Genomic DNA, 27,817 nt, shown 5'->3' on the forward strand with positions numbered 1-27,817 from the left:
ATGTAAATTTAAACCTCATGGAGATAAAAAGGCATTGCCCCAAATTCAAGTGTAAAATCACTTTGCACCTTTTTGCTCCTCCATCTGGACCATGTGTCACTTTCCCAGTGAGCTGCTGGATTCTGTAATAAATCATAATGTACTCTTAAAACTTCTGCTGAATTACTAAACTGGACAGGGTCCCGCAGCACTCTCCTGCTCTGTCACTTTTACAAATACTGTATTGTTTCAGATTAAGTAAAATTATGAATAATGGAGAAATGAATTGAATCCGAGATCAGAACTTCATTCAGATTGAGTCCAATTTTACTCTGATTTAAATAATAGAAGCTGGAATTACATTCTCTACACAAAATGGCTAATTGGACCTTTCCTCCGAATGTCTGGTCTCTCCTTCTCCTTGAACATTATGTAGAAATAACCAAATGTTAATCCATTTTTTTGCTGAAGCTCACATTTTGGTGTTTAATTCCCTCACCGCACCGCTGTCTTTGTGTTAAACACCAGCTGGTGCCTTTCTCACACAGTTTGTATCTATAACGTTAGTGCAACTGTGATTTAACAGGAGCAGAAAACGAACCCTCTCTGATTCTGTCACCTTAACAAGCTTCACCTTGCCCCTCAGTAAGATGGCAGCATTAATGTTGGTCATTTTGCTTCAGGTTCAGTGCAGCCATTTTGATTAAAATTCACATCCGCCATTTTGTTTAAGGTGCACGCCCCACCCCTCAGCAAGATGGCTGCTTTACTAGTGGCCATTGTGTTTGAGGAGCAGGGCTCTCAATTTTGTTTAAGCTACATGGTGGCCATTTTGTTTAACATGCTCACCTTGCCTCCCAGTAAGATGGCCGCCTTGCCCTCCGATAAGATGTCCAGCTTGCCCCTCAGTAAGATGGCGGCGGTAGATGAGTTGATTTTGTTTCCTGTTCCAGGCATTCAAGTTTTTGTGCATAGTATCATAATGGGTGCAACACTTAAGGAGGCAATTCGGCCCACCCTGCCTGTGCTGGCTCTTTGAAAGGGCGATCGAATTAGTCCCATTTCCCCCTCGGCTCTTTCCCCACTGCCATTATCTGGGCTTTGTAATAGTTGTTGCAATATGTAATTATATAACAAGTACATATATACATGTATGTATATGTATTTATATATATATATATGTACTTGTTGTTGTTGTAGTTGCTGTAATATAGAAATACAAGTTGTTATGTCTATAAAGATTGTCTCTCAACCTTTAGATTTATCTCATTTATAAACTGGGCTTTGTTTCTGTGTAAATGAATGTTGCTGAGAGATTGTCCCTGCAACTGAGTGAGGAATCATGCTGTGCATTTGTTTTTCAAAAATACTTCTTTGTTTTGGCTCCTTTAAATGTCATGAATTTGTTTTATTTCGTTGTCTAATTGGGAAAAGCCACAAACTGGAAGTTGACCACAAACTACAGGCTTTTCGTCACTGCTGATTAAAACAAGAGAAAAGAGCAAAGGTACATTTTGTTCACCTTTGCAAACTGCAATAAATAGGGATGAAGTAGCAAGAAATAGTGCAAGCTTTTTGTCCCCTGCTTCAAGAACAGAAGTGGAAACAAACACAGTAACAGTTTGAGCCCTGCAGCAAATACAAGCAGACAGACTGGCACCTTATAAGGGAGGTGAGTGAGTGTCGAAGCAGGAGAGAAAACCTTGCAAATTTGTATGAGAGAGAGAGAAGCAACATGCGCTCTTCAGTCTGGCCCGAGTGTCTTTCTCTCTCTCCCAACTTTCCTCTCTTCTCTTTAGATTCTCTGCTTTGTAACTGGGGATTTTATCAATGGTGTTTGCTGAGAGATTGCCTGTGGAACGGAATGAGTGTGCTCTTGCTGAACCTTTTCAATCCCTTGCTTTGTTTTTAATCAATTCTTTATTTCTCTCCCTCTCTCCAGTGGATTATTTTTGTGGAAATGCCGTAACATGAAGATGTGGAAAGAGAAATTTTGAGAGGAGGAGGAATCCTTGGAAAAGAAGGTTTCTCTCCAGAGCGGACTTACCGAGGCCTTCACCACAGGCTTCACCCAATGGGACTCAGGTGAATTGTGTCTGGGTCACTGTGGGATCACTGGGAGCACTGTGGGATGACCGGGTCACTTTGGAATGATTGGGTCACTGTGGGATGACTGGTAGCACTGCAGTTTTACTGGGTCACTGTGAAATCACTGGGACACTGTGGGCTCACTGGGACACTGTGGGATGACTGGGTCACTGTGGGATGAATGGGAGCTCTGCAGGTTCACTGGGTCCCTGTGAAATCACTGGGACACTGTGGGCTCACTGGGACACTGTGGGATGACTGGGACACTGTGGGATGAATGGGAGCTCTGCAGGTTCACTGGGTCCCTGTGAAATCACTGGGACACTGTGGGCTCACTGGGACACTGTGGGATGACTGGGTCATTGTGGGATGAATGGGAGCACTGCAGGTTCACTGGGTCACTGTGGGATGAATGGGAGCACTGCAGTTTTACTGGGTCACTGTGAAATCACTGGGACTCTGTGGGCTCACTGGGACACTGTGGCATTACTGGCTCACTGTTGGACACTGTGGGATTACGGCGACACCGTAGGATCGCTGGAGTACCGTGGAACACTGTGGGATCACTGGGACACTGTAGGGCACTGGCGGCTCTTATGTTTATGATAGCCGCCATTTTGTTTCAGGTACATGGTGTTACAGGAGAAACTTCTTTACCCATTCTATAAAACATAGTATATTATATACTCATTTTATATAAACAAGTTATTGTATATAAAGATTGTCTCTCAATCTTTTACACAGTTTCACTTTGGACACTGGGATCACTGGATGCACTATGGAATCACTGGGTGCACTGTGGGATCAGTGGGTACACTATGGGATCGCTGTGGGATCATTGGTCACTGTGGGATCACGGGGTCAATGTGGGATCAATGTGGGACACATTGCGACCACTTTGTATCAATGTGGGATCACTGGGATCACTGGATCACTGTATGATCAATGGGTCATTGTGGGATCACTTGGTCATTGTGAGATCACTTGGCCACTGTGAATTCACTGGGGACTATTGGGTTATTGGGATATTGTGGGAGACTGTGGGATCACTGGGACATTGTGGGATCACTGGGACACTGTGCGATACTATGGCATCATTCAGACACCGTGTGATCACTGCAACACAGTGGCATCACTGAGACACAGCGGGACAGTGTAGGATCACTGGGTCACTGTGGGATCACTGGAATGCCATGCACTCACTAGGACGCTGTGGAATCACTGGACACTGTCCGACACTGTGGGATCACTGGAATCTCTCCGACACTGTTGGATCACTGGGTCACTGTGGGCACTGTGGGATCACTGCGACACTGTGGGATCACTGGAACACTGTGGCATCACTGGGACCCTCCGGGATCAATGTAGGATCTTTGGTTGCACTGTGTATCGTTGGGACATCTTGGGATCATTGTCGGTTCATTGGGTGCCCTTCGGATGACTGGGTCACTATCACTGGCTGCACTGTGGATTATTGGGACACTCTACGATCACTGTGGGTTCACTGGGTGCACTGTGGATCATTGGGTGCACTGTAGGATCACTGTAGGATCATTGGATGCATTGTGGGATCAATGGGAAAGTGTGTAAACACCGTGGGATACTTCATTACACAGTTGGGCTGAATGGCCCCTGTTTGCAAGCTGTATATTCTATGTCATTCGATGTAGTATATATATATATATATATGTTGTAAAATACAAATAGCATTTGGGCCGAATGGCCTCTGTGCTGTACTGTGCCGTACTGTACATTCGATGTAAAATATATATATAAATATATAATTATATTATATTATATATTCAAGAAGTAGTTGTTGTGAAATAGAAATAACAGGCTTCCTTTCAATCAATCATTGTGTTAACCCAGAACACATCTCACCTCTCTCAGGTTCATCCATTACCCAGCTTTAACATGCAAATCATCACTAAATGGCGTCTGGTGTCGTCTCGTGTTGTGTTGGGCTGGCTGCACCCTCCCTCCCTCACCAAATGTGTCGCTCGCTCGCTCTTTAAGTTTTGCCTCTTTGTATTTAGTCTGTTATCATTCTACTCTTGTATGTGTATTTGAACATCTGGATTAGATTCTTAAAAATACTTTTTATGCCTTGGAACAAAGCATGCAGTCTCTTGAAATCATTCAGCTTCCTTAAACACAGGCAACAAGTGACAGACAGACAGACAGACACGCACTTTGTCCTTCCTGGGACAGGGTGAAGCGTGGCTCGGCTCGGCTCCACTCGGCTTGGCAACGTATCGGCGACCATTTGGCGCTTGGCCGTTTGGGAATGTCGGAATTGAGGGAGGGCGGGAGGGAAGGACAGACGGACGATGAAAAGAACAAGGTCCATCTAGTCCTCCTTCTACCATCCCTGGGAAGGACGGAGTGAGTCCCATCATACAACAGTCAATAATGGAGTTCTTGACTAAATATAGCTACCTATCTCTTATCAATTCAAAGAAAGAACTTGCATTCAGAAAGGACCTTTCTTTCACCACCTCACCACGTCCCTCACATAGCACTTTACAGCCAACCATGCACTTTTCCAAGTGTAGTCACTGTTTTAATGGAGGGAAAGGCGCACAGCAAGATCCCACAAACAGCGTCAATGTGTGAATGAATGAGCAGACCATCTGTGTAGTGGATAACAACTGAAGATAATGGTAATATTCAGTCAATCAAATATAGAGATTTTTGGACTCTCGGAGAATCAAGCGATATGGGGATCGGGCAGGAAAGTGGAGTTGAGGTGAAGATCAGCCATGATCTGATTGACTGGTGGAGCAGGCTCGAGGGGCCGTATGGTCCACTCCTGCTCCTATTTCTTATTTTGTTATGACCCGGTACTGTATCCCGGTTCAATGCGTGGTCGCCAACACACAACCACCAGTCTCCAGGTGTCTTCTTTGGAACCATGTGCCTAGGTGAGGAATAGTTCATGCTTGAAGGTTGTATTATACCAATCTTTGGCAACCTTGTAATGATCCGGTGCATGACGCCATGGTCGAGCTGTGACGGGTGGTCCACGAGTGTCAATGTGATGTGTAGTGTGGAGCTTGATTGACGTTTCACTGTATATCGGTCGAGTTATCTCTGGATATCATTGAAGGAGGCTGTCAAAACCTGCGGCTTTATCAGGCTTAACAAACATTGGGCTGATGGATGGAACACGGAAAGCGATAACTTGGACCGTCAGACTGGTCGTGGAATCAGTCAATGAGCTTTCGATGTTTGATATCCACTAACAGACCGAAATGTCTCAGGAAATCAGCTCTGATGATGGGTGTCTGGATATCAAAACCCAATGGCAAACTCGGCGCAAACCAATATTCAGAGTTACTGACCTCTCTCCAAACGTGGCAATAGACGACTTGTTAGCCACCTGTAGTGAATAAACGGTCGAAGTAGGGTGCCGGCGTTGTTCTGGAGTTGGAGGAAGAACATTAACCTCCTCACCCGTGTCTTTCAAAAAACGGTTGCCAGAGTACTTGTCTGTGAGGTAAAATAGGCGACTTTCATTGCCCTGACCAGCTGCACTCGTCGCCTTCAGCTGCTGGCCTGGTCGTTTCCCTGACTCTGTCTCGTCTGGTCGATATAAGTGCAAGCAGGGGTACACTCGTGGGCATCTCGCCCAAAACACCAATGGTATCAGTGTGCTCAGCCGGTCTGCTGTCGAGCACTTGGGCGAAGTGAAGACCATATTTTATGTTCTTTCGAACTGTTTCAGTCGTGACCATGTCTCCGATGACCTTCTTACAGCTGGCAGGTCAAGGCTTGCACTTGATCTGTGAGTCTGTCAACTTGTGGGCTGAGTCGGTTCACCTCACTTCCAGCTGAAGATGCTCCCACTAGAGATGCTGGAGTGATCACTGGAACGATGGAGGATGGCGGTACAGCGACTTCCAAGATTTTAACAGCGATGTTGGCAAGTTGTTCAATCTTGACACTGACGGTGGTTGACGCCAGGATGAGCTGGAAGTTGGAGGGCAATCTTTGTAAGATGAGCCTTACAGCTGCTTCAGGCGCTGCAGGGGCTGTGAAGGCGTTAGATCCCCAAGGTCCTCCGAGGCCAGTAGTTGGAGAAGACGTTATTGCTCCGAAGCTGAAGTCCGATTCACCAGTTGTTCCTTCAATACCTCATAAGGACGTCCCGTCCGCAGGTCGATTAGTAGATCTCGAACCTCCTAAGTGATCTCAATTTGCAGCGAGGCGATGACGTGGGCATACTTGGTTGCCTGAGCTGTTAAACCTCTGGTCATGAACTGCACCTCCACCTGGGCGAACCAAATTCTTGGGCTGTTCGACCAAAAGGGCGCCAGTTTAAAGCTGACTGCTGCCGCAGGAGTCTGTTGAATGGGGGAAGTCTCTGCTTCCGATGCCAAGATGAAAAAGTCGAAATGACTCAAGCTGGACTAAAAGGTAATCTAAAGTAAAAGTCGTAAAACAAAAGCAAAAAATTATGTCTCAGCTGAGTGAATCTCCAGTAGGGGACAGATCTAAAATCTCGTCGATCACGTTGGGGTCACCAGTGAGGTGAATAAAGTACTTCAGCTAATCATAGAATTATAGAAAGTTACGACACATCAGGAGTCAATTCGGCCCATCGTCTCCGTGCCAGCCAAAAGAGCGATCCAGCTTAATCCGACTTTCCAGCACTTGGACTGTGGACTCAGGATTATCAGTGATGGTGCTCAGCACATCCTGCACTGTGGACTCAGGGTTATCAGTGATGGTGCTCAGCACCTCCTGTACTGTGGACTCAGGGTTATCAGTGATGGTGCTCAGCACCCCCTGTATTGTGGACTCAGGGTTATCAGTGATGGTGCTCAGCACCTCCTGTACTGTGGACTCAGGGTTATCAGTGATGGTGCTTAGCACCTCCTGTACTGTGGACTCAGGGTTATCAGTGATGGTTCTCAGCACCTCCTGTCCTGTGGACTCAGGGTTATCAGTGATGGTGCTCAGCACCTCCTGTACTGTGGACTCAGGGTTATCAGTGATGATGCTCAGCACCTCCTGTACTGTGGACTCAGGGTTATCAGTGATGATATTCAGCACCTCCTGTACTGTGGACTCTGGGTTATCAGTGATGGTGCTCAGCACCTCCTGGACTGTGGACTCAGGGTTATCAGTGATGGTGCTCAGCACCTCCAGTACTGTGGACTCCGGGTTATCAGTGATGGTGCTCAGCACCTCCAGTACTGTGGACTCCGGGTTATCAGTGATGGTGCTCAGCACCTCCAGTACTGTGGACTCCGGGTTATCAGTGATGGTGCTCAGCTCCTCCAGTACTGTGGACTCAGGGTTATCAGTGATGGTGCTCAGCACGTCCTGTACTGTGGACTCAGGGTATCAGTGATGGTGCTCAGCACCTCCTGTACTGTGGACTCAGGGTTATCAGTGATGATATTCAGCACCTCCTGTACTGTGGACTCTGGGTTATCAGTGATGGTGCTCAGCACCTCCTGGACTGTGGGCTCAGGGTTATCAGTGATGGTGCTCAGCACCTCCAGTACTGTGGACTCAGGTTTATCATTGATGGTGATCAGCATCTCCTGTACTGTGGACTCAGGTTTATCAGTGATGGTGCTCCAGCAATGTAATCCGGTCTGATAAAATGAAGAAAGGGTGTTAAATATTGAACATGGTATTGGCTTCTTTAAGGGACTTACTTGATAGTTCGTTCAAAGGAGTAGATAAGGAGCACATGGTACATAAGGGATTACAAACTAGCTTCACACAGAAATAATGTCCCAGGTCAATTTAATACACGCACTGCACCAATTACCAGCTTGTTTCCGGGCAGTTGCCAGGCGGACGAGTCAAACATTTGATTCAGATCCAAACCTCCGGGGTCATTTCATCTCGTACAGTTTTGATTGGCAGCTTCTTTTGAATTAAACAGACCATTGCTTTAAATGACTGGCTCCCAGTCACTGTTTTGAAGGCATTTATCAGCTGGTCTTTTTCAAACTGGTGAGTCTGTTTGGAATCTCTGAGAATGTTAATAAAGTCGACAGTTTCCATAGTTTGTGAGAAAAAGACAACAAAGAACCAGGATGTTCGAAAGTTCGGTCACAGTTTCGTACAGTATTTGTGAATTATTGATTATTTTCTTTTCCAATAACGATCTGGTTGAGCTTTACAGTAAAACTGTTGTCTTACTGCTACTATTCTGTTTGTTCTCTTATTGTTTCATCAATTTGTTTGGCAGTTAAAGTCTAAAACAAGATCTAGTGCATTGTGACTCTGTCACCCTCTGGAAAGCACTGGATAGAACGAGTGGGCTGAGATAATCTGAAGGGGTTTCACTGTTCATTACCTGGAGCCCTTCAAATGTTACATTGATATCAGGACAAGTGGAAACACTGAGACATTGGGAGTGAAGCCTCACCTAACAGAGGAGCTGCTTTTTCAAGCTGAGAAATACAGCTGATTTTAAATCAGCAAAATTTCACTTCATTAAAGTGGACAAAAAGGCAACTATCTCTGAACTGTCGCCACTATCTGAAAAACACAGACATTTTACTGATCGGAGAATAATGATCTTGTTCAAACTGTACAAAATAACAATCAATTCTAATCTTTTTGAAATAACGATCTGACATGAAGCATTCTCCAACCAAACAAAAGCACCAAGCATTCCCAGGACATTGAGAGATTATGTGAGTGGGCAAAACTGTAGCAAATGGAGTTCAATGTGGGGAAAAGTGAGGTCATCCAATTCGGATCGAAGAAAGATAGATCAGAGAGTTTTCTAAATGGTGAGGAGCTCGGAACTGTGGAGGAGCAGAGAGATTTAGGGGTCCAAGTACAGAAATCATTAAAAGCTAGTGGACAGTTAAAAAAATAATTTAAAAGGCTAATAGAATGTCGGCCTTTATTTCTCGAGGGCTGGAATATAAAGGGGTGGAAGTTATGTTCCAGCTGTACAGAGCTCTGGTTGGAGCCCAACTGGAGGACTGCATTCAATTCTGGGCACTGACCCTCAGGAAGGATATATTGGCCTTGGAAGGGCTGCAGCGCAGATTCACCAGAATGATATCGGGGCTAAAAGGGTTTAATTATGAGGACAGTTTGCATGGACTAGCCTTGTATTCCCCTGAATATAGAAGATTAAGGCGTGATTGAATTGAGGTCTTTAAGATGATGAAAGGAGTTGAAGGGTAGATAGAGAGAAACTACTTCCTCTGTTGGGGGAATCCAGAACAAAGGGGGCATAACCTTAAAATGAGAACTCGGCCGTCCAGGGGTGATGTCAGGACGCAATTCTTCACAAAAGCGTAGTGGGAATCTGGAACTCTCTCCCACAAAAGTCTGTTGAGGCGGGGGGTCAATCCGAAATTTCAAAACGGAGATTGATAGACTTTTGTTAGTCAAGGGTATGAAGGATTCTGGAACCAAGGTGGGGAGATGGAGTTAAGATACAGATCAGCCATGATCTAATTGAATGGCGGAACAGGTTGATGTGCTGAATTGTCTCCTCCTGTTCCTATGTAACAGGCTCGTGTGGCTGAATGAACTCCTCTTCTTCCAATGTAATATGCGCGAGAGGCTGAATGGCGTCCAGATCCTGTATAACAGTCTCGAAGGGCTGAATAGCCTCCTCCTCTGCCAGTGCAACAGGCTCGAGGGGTTTAATGGCCTCGTCCTTTTCCAGGGTAATACGCTCGACGTGCTGAATGGCCTTCAGTTCCCAAATAACATGCTCGAGGGCATGAATTGCCTCCTCCTGTTGCTATCTGACAAGTTTGAGAAGTTGATTGGCCTCCAGTTCCTACAGAACAGTCTTGAACGGCTGAATAGCCTCCAGCTTTTTCAATGTAACAGGTTTGAGGGACTGATCGGCCTCTAGTAACAGTGTAACGGGCTCGAGGGGCTGAATGGCCTCCTCCTGTTCCTGTGTAACTGCCTTCAGGGGCTGAATGACCTGCTCTTGTAACTGTGTAACAAACTCGAGGGGCTGAATGGCCTTCTCCTGTTCCTGTCGAACAGCCTTGAGGTACTTGCCGCTTTTTCGTCCAAGATGGCTGCCGTAATCGCCGCCATTTTTTCCAAGATTGCCGCCGTACTTGAATACAAATTGTTGTTGTTGTATTAGTTGTTGTGGTGGTGGTCTATGTATAAAGACTGCCACTCTGGGAGCACTCTGGGGATCTGGGTGCACTCTGCGATCCCTGGGTTCACTTTGGGATGACTGGGTGCACTGTGGGTTCAGTCAAGAGTCACTGGGACATTCTGGGGTCAAAGTGGTATCACCGCGGACACTCTGCCGCAATTTTGTCCAAGGTGGCCACCGAACCTGCCGCCATTTTATCCAAAATGCCCACCTGCCGCCATTTTGTCCAAGATTGCCCCCATACTTGCCGCCATTTCGTCCATGAAGGCTACCATACATGCCGCCATGTGTGAATAGATGCATATATATATGATATATATATTACAAATACAAGTTGTTGTATTAATAGTAGTTGTTGTGGTGGTGGTCTAAATATGAAGCCTGTCAATCTGGGATCCTTGGGTGCTCTGTGATCCCTGGGTGTACTCTTGGATCACTCTGGGGTCATTGTACGCAATCTGCGATCCCTGTGTCCACTCCGGCATCACTCGAGGGGTGACTGGGTGCATTCTGGGATCCATGGGCTAATTCTGGGATCCTTGGTTCAACTCTGGGATCACTCTGGGGTGACTTGGTTTAATTCGAGATCGCTGGGTGCACTTTCAAATCACTCTGCGGTGATTGGGTTCATTCTGGGACCAATGTGGTTTCACTGGGGACACTTGCCACCATTGTGTCCAAGATGGCTGGGCACTTGCCTCCAATTTGGCCAATATGACTGCCGTTGTTGCCGCCATGTTTTCTAAGATGGCGGCGGCACTTGCCGCTAATTTTTCCAAGATGGCCGCCGTACTTGTGGCCATGCTGGCCTTGCGTAAATACATATACATATATATATATATATATATAAAATATATATATGTATTTATGTATCATGTATATATGAAATATGTATTATAAATACAAGTTGCTGTTGTTGTTTTCATAGCAGTTGTTGTGGTGGTGGTCAAATTTTAAAGACTGACTCTCTGGAATAAATCTGGGGTGACTGGGTGCACTCTAAGATGCCTGGGAGAACTCTGGTATCAATCTGGGATCAATCTGGGGTGACTGGGTGCAAGCTGGGCTGCCTGTGTGCGTTCTGGGAGCACTCAGGAGTGACTGGTTGCATTCTGGGTTCCCTGCGTGCTATCTGGGATCGCTATGGGGTGATTGGGTGCACTGTGGTATCCCTGTGTGCAAATAGGCATGACTCTGAGGTGACTGGGTGCATTCTGGTGTACTGAGGGGGTCACTGAGACATTCTGGTGTCACTGTGGGATCACTCGGGACAATCTGCTGCTTACTTGCCCACATTTTGTTCAAGAATGCCGTCGTACGTGCGGCCATTTTGTCCAAGTTAGTCACCGTGCTTGCCGCCATTTTTCCAAGATGGCCACCGTACATGCCGCCGTTTTGTCCAAGATGGCTGCCACACTTGTGACCAATTTGTCCAAGATGGCGACCGTACTTGCCGCCATGCTGACCGTGTGTAAATACACATACATATATCATATATACAGATATATGATATATATATATATATATATATCAAAAATACAAGTTTATTGTCGTGGTGGTCTAAATATAAAGACTGCCACTCTGGGATCACTCTGGTGTGACTCGGCGCACTCCGGGATCACTGGGTGCAATCTGGGGTCCCTGGGTGCGCTCAGGAGTCCCTTGCAGCACTCTGGGATCACTCTGGGTTGACAGGGTGCATTCTGGAATCCCTGGGTGCACCCTAGGTTCACTCTGGGGTGACTGGGTGCATTCTGGGATCACTGGGTGCACTCTGGGTTCACTGTGGGATCACTGGGACATTGTGGGATCACTGCGATATCACTGGGGACACTCTGTGCGGTACTTGCCGCTATTTTGTCCAAGGTAGCTATCCGACGAATGCAAGTTGTTGTTGTTGAAGTCGTGGTAGTTGTTGTGATGGTGGTCTAAATATAAAGACTGCCAGTTTGGGATCCCTCTAGGGAGACCTGTGCCTCCCCCAGAGGAGGCCGACCGAGACCTTCTTCCCTGAAGGGGACTTATGGAGGCCTCCCCCAGAGGAGACCGACCGTGGCCTCCTCAACAGGCTGCACCCAAACAGGGCCCACGAGAGTTCGGTCTGTTTAATGCCCTGTGGTTTAATTTCCTCTCTGGGCCCTGGTTTTGGGGCCTCGGTTTAACATGTTCCTGTTCGATTGTGACCGTTGTGATTTAACCAGGTTAAAGCCTGGGGTTAAAGTAGCCCGGCCTGCAATGTTATACAAACACGTGAACCCAGTGTGAGACAAACAGGGGCCGAGAGGAGATTAACGTCGGAAACGTGAACCACTGGACAGGCTGATAGGGTTTGTTATAATTTCAAAAAGATGCTTGTGTTTCGGGGAGATGGGACAACTCTGAGGGGACAAAGCGGCCATTTGAGGGGTTTTGATGGAGTAAATAAGGATAAACTGTTTCCAGTGGCAGGGGGTCGGTAACCAGAGGACACAGATTCAAAATAATTGTCAAAAGATACAGAGGTGACATGAGGAAGGATGATATTTTATGCAGCGAGATGTAATGATCTGCAATTCAATAGTAACTTTCAAAAGGGAATTAGAGAATTACTAGAAAAGGAAAAATGTGTTGGCCACGGGGAAAGATCAGGGTAATGGGACCATCTGGTTAGCTTTTTAAAAGAGCCGACACCGGCACGATGGGCCGAATGGCTTCCCTTTGTGATGTATCATTCTGTGATTTTGCAGCGGGTTCACGGCGGCCATTTTGGGGCAGGTGCATGGCGGCCATTTTGCGTTGCATGCGGGAGGCCAGATTGTGGGGTCCCAGCTGAGCTCTTTTGCTCACAGTCCGTCTCACCATTTTGTGTAAATTGCATATCCAGCCTTCCGAGTAAGAGCCCTCCCCCCGACACACACACACACACACACACACACACACACTGTTCACTGGACCAAACAGAGGAATGGAATTTCCAGGATCCTTCATTCAATATTTTAGAACACGAACACCATCAAAAAAAGAGACCAGGCCTGAGGTGAAGTAAACTGTGGAGTTTTATTAACACAGCACACAGACAACAACTTACATTTATATTGCACCTTTATAGTAATAAAACGACACAGGGCGCTTCACAGGAGCTATTCATGTGACACCGAGCCACACAATGAGGTATTAGGACAAGTTACCAAAAGCTTGGGAAAAGAGGCAGGTTTTCAGGAGCGTCGTAAAGGAGGAGAGAGAGGCGGAGAGGTTTAGGAAGGAAATTCCAGAGATAAGGGCGCAGGCAGCTGAAGGCACGGCCGCCAATGGTGGAGCAAAAGGAGTGGGGGATTTGCATGAGGCCAGAATTGGAGCAGCGTGGATATTTTGGATGGTTTTAGGGACACTTGTTGCACAGTCTGACTACTCATTGGGAGGGACTCACTCTGTACAGAGGGACAAATGTTACCCTGGGCCCTTCCTGTCTGTACATTGACCCAGTGTCCCACTGTAGCCCAGACTGAGCCCCACCCTGGGCCCTTCCTGACTGTACAATGACCCAGTGTCCCACTGCAGCCCAGACTGAGCCCCACCCTGGGCCCTTCCTGTCTGTACATTGACCCAGTGTCCCACTGCAGCCCAGACTGAACCCCACCCTGGGCCCTTCCTGTCTGTACATTGACCCAGTGTCTCACTGCAGCCCAGACTGAGCCCCACCCTGGGCCCTTCCTGTCTGTCCATTGACCCAGTGTCGCACTGCAGCCCAGACTGAGCCCCACCCTGGGCCCTTCCTGTCTGTACATTGACCCAATGTCCCACTGCAGCCCAGACTGAGCCCCACCCTGGGCCCTTCGTGTCTGTACATTGACCCAGTGTCCCACTGCAGCCCAGACTGAGCCCCACTCTGGGCCCTTCCTGTCTGTACATTGACCCAGTGTCCAACTGCAGCCCAGACTGAGCCCCACTCTGGGCCCTTCCTGTCTGTACATTGACCCAGTGTCCCACTGCAGCCCAGACTGAGCCCCACCCTGGGCCCTTCCTGTCTGTACATTGACCCAGTGTCCCACTGCAGCCCAGACTGAGCCCCACCCTGGGCCCTTCCTGTCTGTCCATTGACCCAATGTCCCACTGCAGCCCAGACTGAGCCCCAACCTGGGCCCTTCCTGTCTGTACATTGACCCAGTGTCCCACTGCAGCCCAGACTGAGCCCCACCCTGGGCCCTTCCTCTCTGTACATTGACCCAGTGCCCCACTGCAGCCCAGACTGAGCCCCACCCTGGGCCCTTCCTGTCTGTACATTGACCCAGTGCCCCATTGGGGACCATCCAGTCCCGGATATCCGGCAGAATCAGCACTGGGGGACCGGGTGACTGAGTCTCGTGACTCTGTCGCTGGGACTCTGACGTCACAATGGGAGACGACGCTCGCTCAGCTCGAGCTGGAAACCGTTAAAGGGCCATTCGGATTTAAACCTGGAGCGCGGCCGATTAAAGGGGAGGGGCAGAGAATCGGCCAAACATGTTCATATAATGAGACCAGGAATGGTTATAAATTGAAATGTTCATATAATGCGACCAGGAATGGTTATAACTTGAAATGTTCATATAATGAGACCAGCAATGGTTATAAATTGAAATGTTCATATCATGAGACCAGGAATGGTTATAAATTGAAATGTTCATATAATGAGACCAGTAATGGTTATAAATTGAAATGTTCATATAATGCGACCAGGAATGGTTATAACTTGAAATGTTCATATAATGAGACCAGCAATGGTTATAAATTGAAATGTTCATATCATGAGACCAGGAATGGTTATAAATTGAAATGTTCATATAATGAGACCAGGAATTGTTATAAATTGAAATGTTCATATAATGAGACCAGGAATGGTTATAAATTGAAATGTTCATATAATGAGACCAGGAATGGTTATAAATTGAAATGTTCATATAATGAGACCAGGAATGGTTATACATTGAAATGTTCATATAATGAGACCAGGAATGGTTATAAATTGAAATGTTCATATAATGAGACCAGGAATGGTTATTAATTGAAATGTTCATATCATGAGACCAGGAATGGTTATAAATTGAAATGTTCATACTCCCACTCTCAGTCCGCGTCTGGATTCCCGCAGTGACTCCAGCTGATTCTTCCCGTTTGAACTGAACTGATTCTCCCTCAGCCTGAAACAGATTAAAGATTGAACAGGAAATGAACAGATTGAACAACAGTGTAAATAACAGGGAGACTGGTGTTAATATTTCATTAATAATTACAGACAAATATTACACATACAAGGCACTGAATCCCATTGATATTTTATTTATTACATTAAATATTAACACAAACACTCACCCGATCCACTCCAGACTCCTGCGGGTCAGTATGAGGGAGCGGAGAGCGGGGACAGATCGGTCTGTGAAGGAGTTTGATCCCATGGTTAGAACCGTCAGTGACCGGTTTGTACTGAGAGCGGAGACGAGATCATCGGTACAAGAATCTGTGAGACCCACATTAGACAGACTGGGGATCAGAGAGAGAGAAACAACAGGAATCAGAGTAAATTCCCAGTGTTTATTGTGTTACGATTACTCACACTGACATTAATGTACCGTGTTAGACATCCAGTTATTATAAACACAATCTCACACAGTGATACTTACTCCAGTTCCTGTATTTTACAGTCCGGGTTCCTCAGAGCCGCAGTCAGTAGTTTCACTCCTGAATCTCCCAGTTTATTATCACTCAGGTTCAGAACCGTCAGTGAACGGTTTGTACTAAGAGCGGAGGAGAGATCCTCGGTGCAAGAATCTGTGAGACCATTATTCCATAACCTTGAGATCAGGCGGAGAGAGAGAAATAGAGGAATCAGAGAAAATCCCTAGTATTTATTGTATTATTATTACTCACACTGATATTAATGTCCCGCGTTAGACATCCAGTTATTATAAACAAAATCTCACACAGTCTGATACTTACTCCAGTTTCTGTATTTTACAGTCCGGGTTCCTCAGAGCCGCAGACAGTAGTTTCACTCCTGAATCTCCAAGTTTATTTTTACTCAGGTCCAGAACCGTCAGTGACCGGTTTGTACTGAGAGCGGAGACGAGATCCTTGGTACAAGAATCTGTGAGATCGTTGGCCCGTAACCTGGAGATCAGAGAGAGAGAGAGAGAGACAGAGACGAGCAGAGATAATCGGAATCAAAGTAAATTTCCTGTATTTATTTGTATTATTATTACTTGTACTGACATTAATGTTCAGTGTTAGACATCCAGTTATTATAAACACAATCTCACACAGTCTGATACTTACCACAATGTCTGTAATTTACAGTCCGGTTTCCTCAGAGCCGCAGACAGTAGTTTCACGCCTGAATCTCCCACTTTATTATTACTCAGGTCCAGAACCGTCAGTGACCGGTTTGTACTGAGAGCGGAGGAGAGATCCTTGGTACAAGAAGCTGTGAGATCGTTATCACATAACCTGGAGATCAGAGAGAGGAGAGAGACGAGCAGAGATGAAAAGAATCAGAGTAAATTCCCAGTATTTATTTGTATTATTATTACTTACACTGACATTAATAACACCATTACTGATAATAATAATAATATGCAGTGTTAGACATCCAGTTATTATAAACACAGTCTCACAGACTGCTACTTACTCCAGTTCCTGTATTTTACAGTCCGGGTTCCTCAGAGCCGCAGACAGTAGTTTCACTCCTGAATCTCCCAGTTTATTATTACTCAGGTTCAGAACCGTCAGTGAACGGTTTGTACTGAGAGCGGAGGAGAGATCCACGGTACAAGAAGCTGTGAGATCGTTCGCCCATAACCTGGAGATCAGAGAGAGGAGAGAGACGAGCAGAGATAACAGGAATCAGTGTAAGTTTCCAGTATTTATTTGTATTATTATTACTTATACTGACATTAATGTACCGTGTTAGACATCCAAGTATTATAAACACAATCTCACACAGTCTGATACTTACTGCAGTTTCTGTATTTTAGAGTCCGGGTTTCTCAGAGCCGTAGACAGTAGTTTCACTCCTGAATCTCCCAGTTTATTTCTCCCCAGTCTAAACACAAACAGACAGAGAGTGAGAAACAAACTGAACCCAATCCCCGATCTGACAATTTTTCTCTGATGTTACAGGAAATACGAAAACTCTTCAGGAAATTAATAACCAGATTTCCCTGTCACTGACAATGAATCTCACTGTGTCCACCGACCATATATTCAGGGACTGTCTGGAAATGTATTTATTAAATAAAGTGCTGTCTGTGTGAAGCCTTTAAATGTCCCTCAGTCCTGATGATCAGAATTACCCTCCTGGAGGACAGTGACCAGTCCCGTCATGTTTGGGGAAACTTGTCGCATTTCTGCTGTTTCTCAAATCCGAGATTTTCTGCGAATGCGGCGATTTTCCCCGAATTAAATGATAAAGCTGTGATTACCTGTACTTTATGCAGTATTATATTAATCTGTATAATATCTCGGGGTGAGTTATATTGTGAAACGGCGTGAACTGTTGGTGCGAAATCCGTCCCCCAGGATTTTATATAACAAGGAGAGTTCATTCTGTCCTGTGACAAGTTTTAAAGTTTCCTGTATTCCTCGTTTATCGGGGAGGGGAGTCTCTCACTTTATTCCCATTAAACCGGCTCTACATTTATTTCAGGTGTAACGGGCCCGACATTTAATGGGGAATTTTCTGAAGTTCCCTCCCCGAGCGGGGCCTCACACACGGAGCAGATTATGGGAAATTCCCGGGTTCACTGCCACTGGTTAACCCAGGATCCTCCCGCTGTGTGTGAGGCCCCACCGCTGGCCGGTGTGTGTCTGAACTCCTGGGCTAATACCCCACATCCCGTTAGGTTGGAAGCTTTTTACCGGCAAATTTTAGATTCCAAATCCCACTGAAGTGCCGGCCTGGATTAATGAGCGAGGGGCCTGAATCCACGACCTTCTGACTCAGAGGCACGAGTGCTGCCAGCTGGGTGAAGAGATGGTGGATGTATTGGAGAGTGTGAAGGGCTGTGTCATTGATGAGTTAAGATAACGGACCGTCGTCCTGCGGGGAAAGCTCAGCCCGCCCACTGGCGGTTGACTGCCCGAAAGCTGTGTTTTGCTCTTTGTTACTGAATGTTTGGTGTTTCTGCTTCCCTCTCCTGCACACGTTGACAGTCCGGTGACTGTCACTTGCCCCCACACCTCGGTAAGAGGGCGGGATGCCCAGTCACACAGATTGCGACAGTTAGTGTCGGTCTACGTGTAAGTAACAGTGAGAAGGAGCCTCTTTAATGGATGTATCTCAGGGAGTGAGAAAAACAGCAATCAATATCATTTACTGCAATTAAATTATCAGACTCTTTCAGTGACCTGTATTTACTGATCCAATAAAGATTGTAAAATCCCCACTTGTTCACAAGGATCCATTTTAGATTCTCCAGTCCTGAAGGAATTACTAACCGATCCTCTTATCATTTGTCATATTTGTGTTGAATCTGCTTCTCTCTGGTTTAACTGAACTGTTTGTTTCCCTTCATTACGGAGCAACAACACAATCCCTGACTGTTCCACAATTGGCCGAACAGTTAGAGGCAAATAAACAGTTACCTCAACACCTGGCATCTGTGTAGTACGGGTCCCAGCCGCTGGAGTCCTTCACATTGAATGGAGCAGTTCTCCAGGTCGAGTTCTTTTATTGTGTCACAGAGTTCAATGACGTGAGACAGCACCGCGCAGTCAATCGGGGTCAGTAGCAATTCACTAAATGTAAGTATTTCCACAGATCTCACTGTGACCCGAGCCAGTATTTGACTCTGAGACTCAAACAGGTAGTGGAATGTGTTCAGGAGGTCCCTTTTACCAGTTTCACTCTCTGTCATTCCAATCCCTCCTTCAACCTTCTCCTTCACCCAGTCAATCACTCCACAGATTGTTTGATGAAGAAATGGACCCAGAAACTCCTCCAGGGGCCGAGCTGACTGTGAGGAGGAGAGACCAACAACAAAACGGACAAATATCTCAAATCGCCCATCATCCTTGCTGTGGGCTTCACTGAGGAGTTTCCCGATGTCCCCAGGATCTGGAGTCAGGAATTGTGCGAGTGCAGCTACAAACTCTTGGATGGTGAGGTGCGGGAATGTGTAAACCACACTCTGGGCAGAACCATCTCTCTCCAAAAGTTCCAGCATGAACCCAGACAGGAACTGGGAAGGTTGAAGATTGTACTTGATCAAATCTCCATTTGTAAACACAATCTTCTTCTCGGAGACTCCTGTGTAGGCCATCTCACCGATCTTCAGTAACACATCACGGGGGGATTCAATCTCTCGGCCATGGTTTTTCAGAATGTTGTAAATATAGTAGGAATATAGTTGGGTGATGGTCTTGGGAACTCGCTGGTGTTTCCTGTCTCTTTGTGTGAAGAAGGGACCCAGTGACAGACCGAGGATCCAGCAGTAGGAAGGGTTGTAACACATGGTGTACAGGATCTCGTTCTCCTCCACATGTTTGAAAACAGCTGCTGCCACCGACTGATCTTCAAACAACTTGTTGAAATATTCCTTCCGTTCTTCACCAACAAATCCCAGGATTTCAGCCCAGACACTGATCTCAGCCTTTTCCAATAAATGTAATGCAGTGGGGCGGCTGGTCACGAGCACTGAACATCCTGGGAGCAGCTTGTGCTGTATTAAACTGTACACAATGTCAGACACTTCACTCCAGTCTTCAGGATCTGTGCACATGTACTGAGGTTCTGTATTTCTCCGATTGTCAGCAAAATCGATGGTGTCCTTGAATTCATCTAAACCATCGAATATAAACAGTAATCTCTCTGGGTTCTTCCAGAGATCTCCCAGAATATTCCCAAAGTAAGGGTACAGATCCAGTATCAGATTCCTCAGGTTTATTCTACAGTTAATCGCGTTCAAATCCCGGAATTTAAAACTGAAAACAAATTGAAATTGTGGGTATATTTTCCCAGTGGCCCAGTCATAAACAATCTTTTGTACCATTGTTGTTTTTCCAATCCCCGCGACTCCGCTCACTGCTGCTGAACTCCAAGAACTGGATCCCTGGAAGAAACCCTTCATTTTCCGGAACAAACTGCCTCTCCTGGAAAAACTTCTGTGGTACAATTGATTAATTCGGATTTTTTCCAGTTCTCTCCGGAGGTGTTTCTCTCTCCACTCTTCATGGTCTCGGCCTCTTGCCAGCAGTTCATGTTCTACAAGTGTCCGATCTCGAACAGTAGAAATGACCGTTAGTTCAGTGTATAGAGTGACCAGCTGGAAAATCTTAACCTTCTCCTTTATTAGGATCGTGTTCACTCTCAGTGTTTCAGTTTGGACCCGGAGTGTTTCCTTGTGTTTCTGTTGAACATCTTCAATTAGAACAGTCAGAAAGTGGTTCTCAATGTTATTTGCATTGACATAAAAAGAACTTCTCAATATCACTTTACTATTCAGTAAAATGTTCCGAGATTGAATTCACAGATTCAATAGAGGTGCGAGCAGGAAATTAAACTCAGTTACAGAAAACCTTGAAAGTGAATAATAATTGAGAAAAGTTTCAAATCCTCACTTGATTCTAATATTTACTGAACATGGAGATTTCTGTGAAGGTGATATTTTCTCTCTGATGATTTATACTATCAGCCCTGCCCTGTATCATGGACATTCCATTCCAAATCCAAACGTGATTCTGGTTATACAAAACTAGAGGTTCTGGTGGAATAATTTATGAAACCGTCAGTGTTGCTCACCCTCTGCGGAAATGGGAAATAGATTATTCTGCGCATTGAGAGTGGGACAGACCGTGAATGGTCAGAAGTTCTGCGGTTATTGTATCAGGTCTTAGGCAGGTTATCTGGGATATTGTGGGCACTGGGAGAGGGACAGACTGTGAATGGACAGAAGTCCCACTCTTTAATCTCGGTGGTGAGGAAGCTTTTAGAAACGCGAATCGGGTAGGTTATCTGGGGTATTACCTGTACTTCTATAATCAACTGATCACAGATAAAGATTACTGCCATTTTGAAGACACAGAGGGGAATCAGAAAGATGGTGTAAGGTATTCGGAGTTCAAGTTGCCTGATTGGCGAGAGGGCTTGATGTATTTTGTTTGGGCAAGAGACTTCGATATTGAAATGTTTCAATGAAATTCCCAACATCAGTTAGGATATGAGAACATAAGAAATAGGAACAGGAGTAGGCCATACGGCCCCTCGAGCCTGCTCCACCATTCATTAAGGTCATGGCTGATCGACCTCAAATACACTTTCCCGCCCTATCCCAATCTCCATTGATTCGTTAGTGTCCAAAGAACTAACCATCTCAGTCTTGAATATACTCGTCGGAAACAGGAAACAGGCTCACATCAACAAAATAATTAATAACGGAGAAGGGAGGGAAGTCAGGGTCATTTTCTCTCCCAAAGGGCCCGAGAGCCTGGCAAGGACACTAAAGAGGCAGTGTAAGTGGGGTCAAGAGATAATCGGACGTGTTTCTGTGGATACACTGAGAGGAGGGGTAGGTGGGGTCATCTCTCTAACAGGGACAGGCTTATTTGTGTCAAATGGCCTTTTCCTGTCTCTCATCATTCTCCTGTTATATTGTGTTTCAGAAATTGTGAACAATTTTTCAGCAGTTTTTCACCAACATTGAATGTGTTTTTCGAACAGTCCTGTCATATCACCGATTAGAATTAGAATTAGAACTACTGCCCACATCACTCAGTGTAATGTTAGAGCAGAAAACATTCACAGTTCATTTCAACTCTTCTCCCAATAATGATACTCCGTTATTTCATTTTGATCTGAATTTACTACAATGCAGGTTTGGGAAATTACAAATCTGTTTCCATTAGTCATTACATTGGACCTAAAAAGACCCCTGAGATAAAGGACTATTCTTGGAGTGGAATAAGTTCTCCCTTTCTCTGCCATTAGGAAGCCAACCCATAACTTCCGAATTACCCTGAACATTGTCTTTCCCTTACATTTCTCCACGGATTGATGATCTGTTGTGTGAACATTTGTACATCGTCTCAGATCAGATCGAACACTTTGTCTCATTCTGTGCTGTGAAATGAAAACATTTTTAATGTTTCGCATTTCTCCACCTATTTCCCTACACTTGATGGTGTGTCAGATTTCTAGGGGAGCAGATAACCCATAGCATCCTTCTCAAGGCAACGCTCTTTACTTGAGAGCCCAGAACGTTATGGCGGCACTTCGGTATCCTGCCAGTTGGGTGTGGGGGTTTCACATTGTATCAGGATCCTGCCAGGAGTGTATGGGGATGCACAGTGTATCAGAATACTGCCAGGTGTGTATGGGCATTCATAGTGTATCAGGATACTGCCAGGTGTGAATGGGGATTTCACAGTGTATCAGAATCCTGCCAGGTGTGTATGGGGATTCACAGTGTATCAGGATCCTGTCCGGTGTGTGTGGGGGTTCACAGTTTATCAGGATCCTGCCAGATGTGTATCGGGATTCACAGTGTATCAGAATCCTGCCCGGTGTGTATGGGGATTCACAGTGTATCAGGATCCTGCCCGGTGTGTGTGGGGGTTCACAGTTTATCAGGATCCTGCCAGATGTGTATCGGGATTCACAGTGTATCAGGATCCTGCCAGTTGTGTGTGGGGATTCACAGTGTATCAGGATCCTGCCAGGTGTGTATGGGGATTCACAGTGTATCAGGATCCTGCCTGATGTGTATCTGGATTCACAGTGTATCAGGATCCTGCCAGGTGTGTATGGGGATTCACAGTTTATCGTGATATTGTCAGGTGTGTGTGTGGATTCACAGTGTATCAGGATCCTGCCAGGTGTGTATGGGGATTCATAGTGTATCAGGATCCTGCCAGGTGTGTATGGGGATTCACAGTGTATCAGAACCCTGCCAGGTGTGTATGGGGATTCACAGTGTATCAGGACCCTGCCAGGTGTGTATCTGGATTCACAGTGTATCACGTTCCTGCCAGATGTGTATGGGGATTCACAGTGTATCAGGATCCTGCCAGCTGTGCATCAGAATTCATAAATTATAGCGAACAGCAGCTGGATTAAGTGAAATAATGCAACATCCGTATATTTAAAGAATATGTCATAAATTGTATGAATTGTTGCTTGAATCTATGCAGAATAGTTGAGGATTGATGACAAATCCAATCAATGTTAATTTCTGTTCCCTCCACCCTTTGAACTTCTGATTCCCAGATTCTGACAATCTCTAAACAAAAGACTACAGTCAAACATTCTGATTCTCAGAAGTGAAATAATCGGTTTGAAATCTCCATTTCATCACTGACCTTTCAGGTGACTGGGTATTTCAGATAAACCTCGTCCGATGTTCATATAATCAAATGGATCAGGACCTGTTTAAATCAATGAGCTTTCATGAAATCAGATCTGTTTAGTATTATTGTAAATTCTGCAGTGTTTCAATCTGAAATTGAATTCAGAGTGTGATTTTACTGTACCAAGTTCCTGCATCTCTTTCAGTATTTTGTCCAACTTCGGTACCGCATGGTGCATTTTCACAAAGGATTCCCACATCACCCTTCGGGCCCGAGAGCCTTTCTCCATCACCAGATTTAGGACAAGTTTCGAACTGTCCGCCCTGTTTCCCTTGTCCACGAGATCAGTGACTTTCTGGAAAGAATAATAAATACATTGGTCTCTCCTTTTCCCAATCCCACTAAAACTGTTTCCCTTTGTTCAAAAGAGTTATACCCGAACCGTTCCCCTGTCCTTTGGACAGACACTGACCGATCCACTGGGTATTTTCACCTCTTCCTATCATTCTTTCAGATTCATTACATTTTCAGTTTTATCCATTTCTTTCCCATTTGACCTGTTTCTCCTCTGTAACATTCTCTGATTCTAAGATCTGATATCCTGTTAGTTCTGTGATGTTTAAATAATCCAAATTCATTCCATGTCCGTCCCACTTACCCGATGTTCCTGTCCACTGAAATGCCTCTCATATGTTAACAACGAGCTGACTCCGTCCACCCCTCCTTCAATCGCCTGTTCTAATCTGTCCCGGTAGAATTTCGTCAATTGGAACAGCTGGTAATCGTCGCACTTTGTCAGGAAATCAGTGATTGCAGTTTTCGTATCTGTGAACAAAAATGGAGAAAACTAAACACATTATCGACATTCTATCCTGGCGGCTACATTTCCTCTTATAACAAACGGGTGAAGCCTCCTGTGAGGCACATTATCAAACACCTTCTGAAAACCCATATGCTCCGCATGTGCTACATCCCATCGATCTCTATGGTCCCCTCGCAACAAAGCTGTATTAAATTTGTCAAATACGGCTTGTCTACAACGAATCAGTTCCAGCCTCCCCCGATCGTCCCTTGTGCCTCTACATGCTCACAAATTCGACCTGGAATTACAGATTCGAGGAGTTTGCCCACTACTGACGGAGACTAATTTGTCTCCAGTTACCCGTTGACCCTCTCCCCGATTTTACCAGAGACATTACTTGGGCTCCTTCAGTCCACCTGGATATTTTTATATCAAACGAGGATTGAGAATTTGTGGTCAGAGTCCCTGCTATCACCTCTCTCGTGTGTGTTATCTCTGGGCCCAGTGATTTATCCACCTCGGCGATGTTTCTCAGATCCAAATCCTTCTCTCCAGTTATCTCTAACTATGGTTCCACATCCTCCTCTAGTACACCAACATTTTCACTTCCACCATCATTTTTAGAAACTAAAGGAAATATTTTTTTATCTCCCCAAAACTTCATCCACAACTAGTTTCCCCAAATTCCCTCTCTATCTCATCTCCACCGATTGTTGGTCTGCAAAACCCATTGGGAATTGTACTATTTCCCTTCCTATTGCTTAACTGCGTTCTTATGGATTATATCTTAACATAGCTCCCTGGAACATCCTTATGTTCCAAACCCCTCCTTCGGTCTCTTCTCCTTTTAGACTCTCCTTAAAACCAATCTCTTTGACCAAGCTTTTGGTCACCCGTCCTCATATCTCCTTATTTGATTTGGTGTCAAATTTTGTTTGATTATCATTCCTGTCACGCACCTTGTTCGTTTTACTATATTAAAGGCGCAAAATAAATGCAAGTTTTTATAGTTCCAGCTCTGTCATAAAACCTTTATGAATACTGGCGTCCAGAACTATTTTTCTCTCCCCTAAAAATGTTATAACCAAGAACAATTCACTCTGAGCCATGTGTAAAGTCCGGCCCTGTCTTAAAGATACTAGATCACATCTTTCATGATCTGACTCTCCGGATGTGTTTGGAATGATTTGTAGATTCATAGACATAACACACAATCCGAACTCCGATTTTTTCGAATATTTTCGTTTCTTCGTTGTTTTTAATATCAAGTGACGTTATCTCTCAATACTTCAAAATCAACATCCTTTTTATCTACTGATAACTTTTCACTATTTCAGAAATCTTCTGTTCCTGCTTCAACAGTTTTATTAATTCCACTCTCCAGCTTCAGATCCGGATATTTCCCACCCTCCATTCATATCAGCTGATACCACCCCACTGCTTCATTCACCCAGTCTGTTAAACCATTGTTGGTCGTTTCAGACAGTGACCGTCCCTTCCCTTCTCCCTGAACTCACTCTAGTCCCCAAGACCGTGAACCCTTCCCTCCTGCTCCAGCCCTGCAGCCACACATTGACCTGCCTCATATTTCCCTCCTTAAGTGGCCCAGCGTAAAACAATCCGGAGATCATCACCTTGAGGCCTTGTTTTATATTCTTGAGCCTCAGTCTTAATATTCCCTGTATAAACGTATCCGTGTAATTGGCTCTGACCATGGCAATACTCTGCTCTCCTTTCCTACCCAGAGATGGTCCCACATGTTCCAGGATGTTCTTCCCTCTGGCACCAGGGAGGCAACTTACCATTCGGGACCTGCTCAGGGCTGCAGAAGAGTCTGTCTATTCCCCTGACGATGGAATCTCCCACCACTATCGCTCTCCTATTTCTGTGCCCCACCTACCTCTCACCCCCGCCCCACTCGGGGTGTCTCCCTGCTCCCCGGTCTCACACTGTTAATCAGGAAGACCATCCTCTGAGTCACTGTCTCTATCCACCTCACAGGGTCCAACACCAGGTATCAATTGGGCAGTTCCAGTACTCAGGAGGTCCCTCCACCTGTGACTGCACTGTTCCTCTAGATGGTCACTCACTTCCCTCTATCTACACAGTATCTGTGATGTTACCTCTTCTTGTGAGTGCTGCAGGTTCTTGCTCGAGGTCTGGAACCTTTGTCAGGACAGAAATTATATTTTGAAGAATTTTCTGAACCTACCTGTGTCAATTCTCATTCTCGTTGAAGATGTTGGACCTTCTCCCCTGTTTGAACATTCAGCCATGGTGGTGACAAACGTTTCCAGATTCTGATACACTTTAATAAATATAATAATAGCAGGGTTAGACAGAAATATTAAAATGAGCAGGGGAACGTTCCCTTGTTAAACATGATACCAAGTCCCTCCTCCTCCATCAGCACAACAGCCGTTATCTCTGGGATCGATCATTCCCCGAGTGTTATGATCAACGCCCCACATCAGGTGTGACACAGACAGCTGCCCAGTGAAACCCATTGAGTCCCGCTGATCTCCACAACCCAGATCTTGTCGGCCAAGACTCTGCATTGGGAGCGCCTATTGGTAAGCTTTGCTCACACAATGCAGGCCAGAACCAGCCTTATTCCTGAGGGAGTGGATATGCTGGAAGGAAATATGTAGCAGGGTGATCATTGATGATGTAAATGACTCTTGACTCGATTTTACATTTTGGCGCTATTGTATTATTTTATTCACATAAGTGATGATATTTTTGATTTGTTGAGAATTGATATTAAATCCTGGTACTTTATGAATATGGTATCTATCCACATACACAATATACAGATGGGTGTGATTCCTCTGGTATCTATGGCCAGTGACATAGACCGTGTGCTCATGGAGATTTGGCCTGGTTGGTGCTTCTATTAGAATACATTTACCGCATCCCTCATGGTATCAGCACCTGACTAATGAGCACAGTAGGATGTGAGGAGATTTACCACTGCTCTAATATTAACAGTAATGAGCACTGTAGGAGGTGAGGAGATTTACCACTGTTCTAATATTAACACTGATGAGCTCTGTAGGAGGTGAGGAGATTTACCACTGTTCTAATATTAACACTAATGAGCACTGTAGGAGGTGAGGAGATTTACCACTGTTCTAATATTAACACTAATGAGCACTGTAGGAGGTGAGGAGATTTACCACTGTTCTAATATTAACACTAATGAGCACTGTAGGAGGTGAGGAGATTTCCCACTGTCCTAAAATAAACACTAATGTATGATGTTATGAATCATGTAAATTTCTACATTCAGATGATGCACAGCAATTATTTATGGAATGTCGCCAGGGGCCTTACAATCTCCATAAACACCATAACATTCAAGTGGTAGATTTGACTGCTGTTACACAATCACCTGTGTGTGTCTCGCTGTGGTGCGTGTGTCTCACGAACGTGCGTCCAATCAAACTATCAGTCAGTGTCTTTTACTTTCCCCACTGTGGAAATGTAAAAGTGATTATGTCTCGGATCATTAATTTCTCCAAACTATAGTTGAA

The 27,817-nt window shown here is 45.3% G+C and overlaps 1 protein-coding gene across 1 annotated transcript; it reads right to left on the reverse strand.

Moving 5' to 3' along the window:
• Window positions 1–15,006: 15,006 nt before the first annotated feature.
• Window positions 15,007–26,587, reverse strand: LOC137314565 (NACHT, LRR and PYD domains-containing protein 3-like). Its single transcript, XM_067979882.1, has 12 exons — window positions 26,494–26,587; window positions 24,138–24,304; window positions 23,663–23,834; window positions 23,492–23,557; window positions 18,782–20,555; window positions 17,154–17,240; window positions 16,827–16,997; window positions 16,475–16,645; window positions 16,139–16,309; window positions 15,823–15,993; window positions 15,515–15,682; window positions 15,007–15,342 (listed from the first exon to the last, which is right to left on the reverse strand). Exons 1-12 carry the CDS (start codon window positions 26,555–26,557, stop codon window positions 15,255–15,257), a joined length of 3,270 nt encoding a protein of 1,089 aa, XP_067835983.1. The 5' UTR covers window positions 26,558–26,587; the 3' UTR covers window positions 15,007–15,254.
• Window positions 26,588–27,817: the final 1,230 nt, after the last annotated feature.

This window comes from Heptranchias perlo, unplaced genomic scaffold (genome assembly GCF_035084215.1).
Source record: "Heptranchias perlo isolate sHepPer1 unplaced genomic scaffold, sHepPer1.hap1 HAP1_SCAFFOLD_52, whole genome shotgun sequence".
In the NCBI taxonomy this organism is placed as follows: domain Eukaryota; kingdom Metazoa; phylum Chordata; class Chondrichthyes; order Hexanchiformes; family Hexanchidae; genus Heptranchias; species Heptranchias perlo.